The following is an 11342-nucleotide window of genomic DNA, read 5'->3' as shown; positions in this document are numbered from 1 at the left end:
ATCCATCTTTTAAAATATAATAACAAACCGATCGAACTAGTCAAAATCTCTGAACGATCTAAATTATATATTAGAAATGTAGAAAATATGTATCGGAGATGTATCGTATATGTATCGAATATGTATTAAAAAATTTCGAGATATATCAAATTAAATGTTTAATTATTTTTTAGTTTTTAACATAATATGACAATATCTATTCAAATATCTCAAACATAAAATTAATATTTCTAAAATTTTATGTAAAATAAAATATTTTTAATACGTCATATTTATAAAATATATAAATAAATTAATGATTTAAATTTTTTTAAATATTTAATATAAATATTTAACATTTAAATAAATATATATATATATATATATATAATATATAAATATACATTATATAATTTAAAAAGTGAATGAGGACCTTTTATGTGTTATGGGAAACAGGTGCACCATGCACCTGTTTCCCAAAAAAACGTGATAACAGGTGCATGGTGCACCTGTTTCACGCGTCAGCAGGCCTGACGCGCGTCAGGCCTGCTGAAAAGGGGGGTTTTAAAAAAAAAAATATTAAATGAGGGTTTAGTAGGACATGTGTGGGTTAATAGAAAAAGGTGGTGTTGGATGAAATAAAACACTCATACATGGTAACAAAGTAAACAAACTTAATAAAATTGTATTGTGTGAAAAGTGTAGTCTTTTTTCTTACTTTCTTGTTATTTTCTCTTTATATTTTCCAAACGTGTCGACTAAACTTTTTGAATATATAATTTCAAAATCCGCTGGTCAATAGGTATTTCAGACTACAAATTGAGTATTAATTTTTATATCCAGGAGATGCATAAGAAGGATCCTAACCCTGTAACTTTTGTTTTCTTCAGGAAAGTTTAATTTTTCTTTTTAAAAATATAATTATGTATCAATTTTTTTTCAAAATATAATTATGTATGGATTCTTGTATAATTACTTTCCTCTAAAAATATGTGTTTATTAAACTAGAAAATAATAGTATATTTTAGTTAAAAATGTTACACCATAACTGAATAAGAAATAATTGCACAAAAAGTCACCGACTTTCGCGTGTTTTTGGTATTTCACATAATTTTTTTTCTTGGCATAAAAAATCATCAATTTTCATTTTTTGACATATTTGGCCACATAACCGTTTCCTTTGAAAAATTAAGTGCAAAACGGCGTCGTTTTACGTTCAAAACGGCGCCGTTTCACATCCCGTGGACAAATATGCCAAAAAATGAAAGTTTGTGATTTTTTATGCAAAGAAAAAAAGATTATGTTAAAAGCCAAAAACACGCGAAAGTTGGTGATTTTTTATGCAATTAAGCCTAATAAAATCGATGTTCGCCAAACTAAAAACTTTTAAAATATATATAAAAAAAGTGTTATAATTTTTGTCTTTGAGAAAAGAGTATGTAATTTATTTATTTTTGGAAAGGAAGAGCATGTAGCTTGTCATTCAGAAATTTTGATTATCAATCGTATTTATAGTGTGAATAGAAATAACTAAAGTCTATTTAATATTTAAATATTTAGTTAATGAATGAACAAAATTATTAAATAATCAAACAATGTTAATGTTCTGGTCATATAAATTCAAAGTATTATTTTAAATAATCAATTAATTCTAAAATTAAATTATTAGATGAATGTTTATTATATTATTTTTATTATTTTTGCTAAATATATTTATTATATAATCATCGGCACAGATAATGTTAGAGCATCTCCAATGGTGCTCTTTATTTTAAAAAAACATCTTTAAATAAATAAAGAGCATCTTTAATATAAATAGCAAGAAAATTAATTGTCTTCAATAGACTCTCTAAATTTTTTTATTTTTTTATAAATTGAAAAGCTTTCTTTCATTTTTATTTACGTATAAACTGGATCTTCACAATGTTTATCAACAATTTGGAAAAAAACATACACATGTATTTCACGGATCATCATGAATTTGTATTATTCTACAAAAAGAAAAGACAAATTTGTCATATTTTACTGAAAGTTGTATATCAGTCTATCAATTTAAATAGAATCGAGTCCTCAATCTTACATATTTGTCATCTGCACACTCGTCCCTACAGACTTTACAAAAAAAAAGAACTGGCTCCATTTTCACTGTGCAATCATGGCTTCTATATATATACTCTGCAATGCAATCAATATTTTTTCTTAGGAAAATCTCTAAAATTGTTTATCAATTATAGTTGTTTCATATTTGACTTTCCTTCTAATTTTATTTTCTATTCCATCAATTATTTCGTTTTGTTTCTTTGATAATGATCAAAACAAGAAAAACAAAATCAAGATTTAAATACAAAAACGGCAAGCAAATAAATAAAAATCGAAATTGACATAAAGCAACAGATGATGGTTCTTGAATTTACTGATATTGATTGAACTCCGGTGAAAAGAATAGATAGACTAGAGAAAAAATTTTCTCCTAAAATTAAGGAAGTCGTGGAAAAAAAATTGACACGTTATAAAATATAAAGATAGAGAGTTGGTTTGGCTCTCTAGATGTAGAGAGCCAAACGCACTCTTTATTTAGGTTTTATGAAATAAAAAATCCATTGGAGTGATATTTTTATACTATACTCTTTAAAATAAAGAGTTTTGCATCGATAGAGAGTCCATTGTGGATGCTCTTAATATCCATCTGGGGGCGGACTCAGCTGAGGTGATGAAAGGGCGACCACACCCTAAATTTTTTATTTATTGAAAAATAGTGTTTCAAAGCTTTTAGATTTTAAAAAATATGGTTATTAAATTTTTATATTTTGACAAGCCAGCCCTTCAATTTTTTTTATACAATCGCGCTCTATACTTGAATTCCTAATTCCACTCCTGTATCAATCAAAATATTATCAGCAACAATGATAATGTTAATATCCATTAAGATGTCCCCATCGGCAGCATATATAGCAATTATTTTTCTTCATAAATATAAGAGCAATTGACGTTATAAATACGCCTAATGTCTTAACAAAATTCTGACCTTTAATTCCTTTTTCAATCATATTCTGACGTTACAAATCAGCCAATTTTATAATATTTTGTATTTTCATTTCAATTGTACCCTAAAACATAAAATTGACTTTTTTTTATTTGGAAAAAAATTCTCTAAATTGAGCTTTGTTGTATTAGATTAACATTTTATATTAAATTGACCATTATTGAAGAATTTTTTTGAATTTTTGTCCAATAAATAAAGGTCAATTTTATGCTTCAGGTTACAATTGAAATGAAAAAAATACAAAATAAGGTAAAATTGATAAATTTTCAACGTCAATGTAGGATTGAAAAGAGAATGAAAGGTCGGGATTTTTTTAATACTCCCTCCGCCCCGTTTAAAAAGTCACATATTCTATTTTGGGATGTCCCATTACTATTTTTAGAATGTTTTTTCATTGAATATCCTATTTTACCCTTAGTTTAGTTATCTTAAAAGAGCTCTATGGAAAATTCCACTATTATTAATAGGGGCAAAACATGAAAAAACATGAAAAGACAAGAATAATTAATGTTTTCTTAATCTGTGTGTAAAGTCAAATGAGAATTCTAAAGTGAAACAGAGAGAGTACATTAAATCTTATAAATATGGCCATTTAGTGTCAATTTTTATTAACAACAAAACAAATTGCTATTCATGAATCATGACTAATCAAAATTGGGATTCCCAATTATCCATCACTATGATTATTTTTGTGCAACCAAAAATAAGAAAATTGCCAAGGACTTAAAAAAAATGATATGATTTGGCTTTCAATTTCTTAATATTAAAAAATCAAAAAGATCTATTTTTTTCTAAAATTTTATCTTTTCTTAACTCCTTCCTTCTCCGCCAGGCTTGTTCTTGAAATAGAAAGGTCGTGACTTTTGGTTTTTAACCGGAAATTATAATATTTTTACTCGTGTGCGTGTGTGTGTGTATATTCTCTTTAGCATTTTTGTGTTGTAGTTTGTTGATTATTAATGTGTTTTTCTATTCCATACGATCTTATTAACTTGGGCGATCACCAATATTGATTCTTGATAATCCGGTTATTCGATGTGGTTTCTTGTTTCGTTCTTGATTGTTTTCATAAAATATTGTTGCATGTTTGAAAGAATTGAAATCATTTTAGTCAACAGTTACGATAGGACTGTAAGTCGATTTGTGCAATGAAAATTTGTGTATGTTTTTAGCACAAGGAGACATATAACTACTGATTTTCATCTCGTAATTAAAATAAGATCACTTGGATGTCATTTAGTATTATTTTTTATATCAATACTATTAAATCAACATATAAATTTATAATTGAAGATTGTACTGCAAGTTAAAAAATTAGATGAATGAATTGCAGATCTATACAGCAGTATTTACATTCTGTAAGCTGGCTGTCATTCTTCTAATCCCAATTAAACCTTTTAATTAAGCTTATTCATAAGCTATTATCTGCATACTATCTGAATAATTAATAATTTAATTTAGCTTATTATGTCTCAGATTATATATCATTTTGGAGGTCGGTTCATAAGAATCTCCCTACATCCGCCAATTTTGATTTGTCGGCTTCTGACACAAAATAAACTACTCATCAAAACCTTAATATATAATGTCTAATTTAATTAATGTAACAAATACAGATCAATAGTTTGGTTTAAGTTGCTTTGCATGTGGCTTTTTTAAGTATTTGACTTAATTCATTGGTCTAATATTGCTTATTAATTAATTTATCCGTAATATTTAATTATATTTAAGGGTATGTCTAAATGCTAGGACCCAATTGAAGATATTGCTGGACATCTGTGTATTATATGACAGATGAGTAAGAATTGTGTCTAAGTACTTGTACCCTAAAGTTAAGTGAACCTTGTAAATTATATTTTCTAGATGACAGTTCAAGAACAACTTGATTTGTAATTGAATTGATTAGAAACATGCATGTAATTTGAATGAATTTTCGAAATGATGGAAATTGATCTGCTAGTACATACACTTTTTTTTTGCAATTTAATAAAATTAAGATGGTTTGAATGTAAATTAATCATAAATTATGGACATTTTGCCATTTCATTGCCAATTATGAATTTAAATAAATTATACTTACACTTTTGACATATAGCAGAATTTATGCTTACATTTTTTCTAGTGTTAGTTAATTAAATCAAATGATTTAACAAATCAAATAAAATTTCAATTTATTTTTAAAATTTATTTTTACATAATTATAATTTGTATTTTTATGAGATATAATGACTTAATGAATCGTTAAGACCTTTCGGTGGAAGAGATTAGTTCTCAGGATACGCATCAAAAGAACTTTCTAATAATGGTGTAAGAAAAAAATGTAAATTTTCAGAATTCAGTAAAAACAATTTTAATTGAAACTGTCACAGATGCAAATTGTGATATTAGTAAAGTGCAATTTGAATCTTAATATCATTTGATTATCGATCAATTGAATATATGACAGTTTCTCGTGGAAGACATTGTGACACTTAGTCACCTATTTGCAGTTTTCTATGTCGTTCATGTTCAAAATTTTGTTCTAATTATCACTTGATGCTCGAAGTTTTTACGAATAGAATCAGATAGAACTCGTTAAGGCGTTAAAGATTAAAAAGAACCCACTATTACTCTATTTCAAATCTGCTAGTAAATAGTTGTCCCTATTATTAATTAAGCATAAAAACAATCATAATTTATGTTATTATTTGTATATTGTTTAATTAAAAAATCAATACTAAAAGAAAACATATGTATGATATCAATAAACTGAGAGAGATTTCGCAAATCACATACATTTCTGGAAGTATTTGTATCTTAATCAAGTATCTATATTAATATTATAACACTAATCAACACTACTTAAATGCCTACCCATTGAAACCAACTTGTCAAACATTCAAAATTAGACAACACAATTGAACATAAAATTAACATTAATCAAATAGAATGTATACCACAATATTTTCCTTATCCTCATCTATAGGCAGTCCACCATGCCTGCCACCATAAGAATACTAAAGAAAGTATAACAAAACTGTAAACATCTTTATATATTCTTCATCTTTTTCGGCATAATGTTCTTGTTGATCAATACTTATGTCTCGTTTGCTAAATATATTATAATTTTTTATTTTTATTAGTTAATTTTTTTATCTGTTCGACTGTTGCCAAATTGTATTTGTCAAAAAAAATAAAAAGTTATACACATGTACATATAACATTGCACCATATCATCTATATAACATTGCACCACGTCATCTATAAATAAGTTTTGGATATATTTAGCAAAAGTTAAAAAAATAGTAGATAGTACTGATAAAATTTAAAAATAATAGTATATTTGACAAATGGATCACTTATTACATACAGATAATAGTATTTTATCTTATTTTATTATTGAAAATGAGAACTTTTGGCGTTTGTGGAAAATAAACCGACGGAAAATTAGAATCATATTTTATTAAACCAAATTTAAAAAATTTAAACCTAAAATTTTAAATCGAATCAAACGAGTTGGTTTAGTAATTTTTTATTTTTACTCTATTATTTTAGTTCCGTTTACACTAAAACATTTATTTCCAAAACTGAATCTAACGGAAAAACTCAATTTTATATAATATAAAGACAAACCGAATCGAAGATTATTCGGTTTAATTCGATTTTTACATATCTCTAATCTTCACAATACACACTTTAGCTAGAAACATATTGCATGAACTCATAATCACACTCGATCATAGCCATTGTTTCAGGCGCCAAAACCACCTCAAGATCAACGCTTCCGCCGCCTTCTCTTCCGGGAAAGGCGGAGATTTTGCCGTCAAACTTATTAGCCCCACCACTCCTAACCGCCAACGGTCGGCCCCACCCAAAATCATTATCATACATAGGAAATCTAGGTGAGCTACCCATCGTCATTGACGCGCCGTCAAAGTTCCCCAACGGGAAACACCGTGGATTCTCCTCCCAATCATGCACAAAACGACGTACGGTGGTGTCGTTGTGAGCTTTAACATTTTTATTCAGCTGCTCCGCACACCACCGTAGATCACGAGATAGAACATCACCGGCCAATGCTTGAGTCGGTATGCTTTGAATAGCGTTCCCGAAGTAAAACGGATCCAAATTCGGGTTCAACCGTCCCCGGCAATTCACCGCCATTCTAAACGTCGTCGTTTTTTCCGGGTTCAGCTTCCTTCCTCTTGTCACCGCTCTCCATAGCAACGCACATAATGCCTGAAATGACGAAATCTCCGTTTCTTGCGGTTTCGAAACGTTCTTGAATAACGTTTCGAGAATTGCATTCATAATTTTACCGTTATGGTACGGATCATTGCTTTGCTTGCCCATAATTTCAAACGAATTATCAAGATTACTCCATTTCTTGATATTATTAGTATTATTATTAGCTTTAGCTTTCATTTTCAAGATTGCTTCTCTGCTAAAGCTAAAGATTCTCTCACTCAACGGCTCATTTTCGTTAAAACTAACCGTTGGTCCGCCGTGAGGAAGCTTCAGAACCGCCGGCGATATCAACACAGAGTTTCTTGAAAAATCCGGCTGATCAACTTTCAAAATTTTCTTGATTCCTCGTGTTAACTCAGCAAAAGTATTAAAGAAATTCCAGAATGAAGTCCCGTCAGTAACGGAGTGATTAACGGAACACCCGATGAAAACCCCGTCAGCTAACTCAGTCACCTGAACGGCCAAGATTGGATTATGATGACCGGAGTAGCTAACAGTCCGATCATAAGTGAAGAAGCTCTTAACACACTCGGGTACATGAACTGGAGATAAAACATCACGAACAAAAATATGTGTCGCCGTGGCATGAATGAACTCCACACCGGCGTCATTACAGGTAATGTAAACATACCCGTCGGAGTCGGTTTTCAGGCGGCCGGCGAGGGGAGGGAAGTGAGAAAGTGTTTGAGAGAGTGAATCTTTAAGAAGAGAAACAAGAGAGTCAACGCAAGAATGGCGGGTAAAGAGACAACCCTTTTGAATATAGTGGCAAGAAAGCATAGGCAGATCGGAGACGGAGAGTTTCAGATCTTCCATGGTGGATTTCCGGTCAGGAACCACTGTGGACTTCGAAATCACGGCCAAAGATGGTGCACAAGGCATTTTGTGTTAGTTTCTTGAATTTTCCCGCTCTTATTTTGTGATGGATTGAGAGTTGTGAGTTTGATGGGGGAATTGAATTGGGTATTTATAGGGGTTTGGGTGCATGAATCTTGATTTGTGGGGTTGGGTTTTTTTTTTGGTTGCTACTGTTAATTATTCAAATATTTTAGTGGGGTTTTGATGTTCTTGGCAATTAATTATTGGAATATAGTAATGAGTATGGGATTTTTTTGCTACATTTTATCTCACTTCCTAAATGGGATTTCTTAGCACGTGTGCATGTTACCTTCTACTTGTATTGGATATCAATATTGGAAAATTCTTCCTCTCTAGAATTAACAATCAAATTAAATCAAAAAAATTATTTTAGAGGTGAAGCTTACTTCTCACCTTCTTTCATAAAAAAACTCCATCTCTAAATTTTACTCAAATGCTTATTTAGTGAAACAAATGGAGTTTTCGGTTGGAGTTTACCTCTCAACAATTTACTTTGAAAAAAGATTCTCTCTAAATTTTACTCAAATCTCTATTCAATGAAGAAACTATAGCCTTAGATTTTCAACCGAAAATCAGAGTTTTTTATGTGTTTATCTTTAGTTTCTTTTTTGTTTTGTTTTTTTTGAATAAAAAATCCTGAAATTTTGTTTTTTAGAGTGTTTATATTAGATTTGGAATTTCTTTGTTTAGATTCTTGGATTGGATTTTTTAAAACTTTTCAATGCTTGTCCGAACTTTAAAATCAACACGGGATTAGACCTGACCTATGAGCTTCTGGGCAACTCTTGAAAAATTTAAAGTTTTAATCACATCGTTTAAAGTATATTAGCAACTAGACGAGCTGAAAATAGAATTATTAATGGTGTAATTGATCCAGAGAATTCTCAATACTTGAATGCAAATCTGATTATTGTTACTTTCAAAATATTCATCTTTAAATTTACGTTCTTGTTTCATTTTTTTAGTAGATGAATTATTTGGTTTATTAGTATTTTTAATATTTTATAGCAACTTATTTACGATGTTGTTTGATCTTTTTACCTTATAATATTATCTTACTGGAAAAAGAAGTTACATTTTTTATTATATTTATTTTGAATTTTTTAAATAATTGAACGGATCAAATCAATAAACTAAATATACGCAATGTTATTTTAGTATTTTTCATAATTTTGAGATATTTTTGTAATTTCTTAAAGAATTTAAATATGATTTTATTTTTTCAATTTGCATATAATGAGAAACTTTAATCAAAATTAATTTTTTTATTCTTAATATTTTATAAATATATGATAATTCAATTAACCTACTGAACCAAGTATATTGTATTAGTTTGATTATAATATTATTTGTATATATTTTGATTATATTTTTTTTTTCAAAAGATAGTAATATTGATAAAATTTACAGATTACACGCTACCGTCGAAGTATATCGTATATCAAATTACACAAATATAAAAACATTTGAAACCCCTATAATCGACCTACAAAAAGAAACGAAACAACAAGAAAAATTTAAAAATACAAATTTAACAGGTGACAAAAAGCAAGATGAATTCAAGTGTAAAGAATTCCCTGGCACCAATTGTACCCCATAACTTCTATTAATCACTTGTTCCGCTGCTAAGATACTTTGAATGATGAAAAAAAAGCCTTGAATCTTCAAGAACGTGAAACTGAAGTTTGAACGGACGCTGAAAAGTCTTGAACGAGCCAAGGATCTGGACAAACAAAATTGAAACCGAACAAAAACATCCAGAAAAACACACAATTCTCCAAAAAACGGAGCAATTTATTCAAAAATTAACGCAAACATAGCAAAAAACAAGTTAAGCGACGATGATTTACGACTAAAAGCCGAAGATCACCGTCTTCTACGCTCAAAATCGAAGAAAAACCGAACCTTGGCTCTCTAGGAAAGTTTCTCTCTCTAATTTAGAGAGGAGAAATTCTTAAATAGACTCGGTCTATCACGTCATCCATAGATCAAACCTATCACATTATGACACATCATTAAAATGATGATGACAATCTTGTAATATTACTATTTAAAGGTGTAAATAAGTAAAAGACGAATTTACAAGATTGCTATTATTTTAATGACGTGTCACAATGTAATAGGTTAGTCTACGGATGACGTGGTAAACCGTGTCTATATAAGAATTTCTCATTAGAGAGAAGGCAGAGCTCGCATTTTTAATTTGTTTTTATTATAATTCAGTTGTAACATATTCTGCTCTTGATTTGATATGTAAAATCTTATTTATTTTTAACTTATGTGGACATACAAATAAAATAGTACTAAATAATTCAAGAATAGTAGTTGTCATGTGAAAGAATCCAAGAACATGTGATTTTAATGCAGTAATATTACTTTTTGAATAAAAACAATAATTTTATTTTATTAGAATAATAATATTATTATTGAAAACTGTGATATTTTAGTCTTATAAAATAATTGGATATATATACTAACTTGCTACTAGTTCAAGAAGGACATATTAACTTGTTACAACTTACAAGAGATACGAAAACTATTTAATTCATAAATGTGAAATAATGTTTTAGATAAGATAAAGACTAAATATACTCTAAAAATGTTAATTGTGCTCCCTTAATATAATAATTAAAAAATAGAAATGCACTATAAAAAACAAGGTGTAAGAAACTAATATTTTAGAAATGCACTAAGTCAAATCACTATCAAACCATGATGCACAGAATGAATACTCTTAAGAAGAAAGAACTCAGCTCTAACTAATAATTATAAGTTTTAATTAAGGGTAAACACTTAATCTAATAATTGGTATATGAGTCATGAGTTCAATTTGCAGCATAAATAATTGATGAGTTGAGATTGTTGAACCATGAAAAACTCCAAGTTAGGCCAAATCACAACTGAATTTAAGAAGAAAAAATTGGTGCGTCTTGACTAACTACAACTTCTAATCTAGTGATCAACATTTTATCCAATAAATATGATTTTTGAAACACTTAACCTCACTTAGTATGGAAGTAAGTAAATAAAAAAACAGAAAATCTCATAAAAATAGTGTATGCATTTTAACTTGTTTTATTCTTTATATCTTACTTTTCGAGATAAATCATCATTTGACTAGACAAATGACTTTTAAATTTTTTGGCTTAATATACCGTAAAATTTATGTACTTTATTTACTTCATTCCTAGGCGTTTTTATATGTTTATTTGAT

The 11342-nt window shown here is 28.8% G+C and overlaps 1 protein-coding gene across 1 annotated transcript; it reads right to left on the bottom strand.

Moving 5' to 3' along the window:
- Positions 1-6595: 6595 nt before the first annotated feature.
- Positions 6596-8199, bottom strand: LOC126660099 (uncharacterized acetyltransferase At3g50280-like). The gene has a single exon (XM_050353433.1). It carries the CDS (start codon positions 8129-8131, stop codon positions 6698-6700), a length of 1434 nt encoding a protein of 477 aa, XP_050209390.1. The 5' UTR covers positions 8132-8199; the 3' UTR covers positions 6596-6697.
- Positions 8200-11342: the final 3143 nt, after the last annotated feature.

The sequence above is a fragment of the Mercurialis annua genome, linkage group LG8 (genome assembly GCF_937616625.2).
Source record: "Mercurialis annua linkage group LG8, ddMerAnnu1.2, whole genome shotgun sequence".
Taxonomy (NCBI): Eukaryota; Viridiplantae; Streptophyta; class Magnoliopsida; order Malpighiales; family Euphorbiaceae; genus Mercurialis; species Mercurialis annua.
This window is presented reverse-complemented; position numbering and strand designations above follow the sequence as displayed.

Bases quoted from the DNA above. Each gene is read 5' to 3' on its own strand.
- LOC126660099 (XM_050353433.1), bottom strand. From the start codon at position 8,131: ATGCCTTGTGCACCATCTTTGGCCGTGATTTCGAAGTCCACAGTGGTT.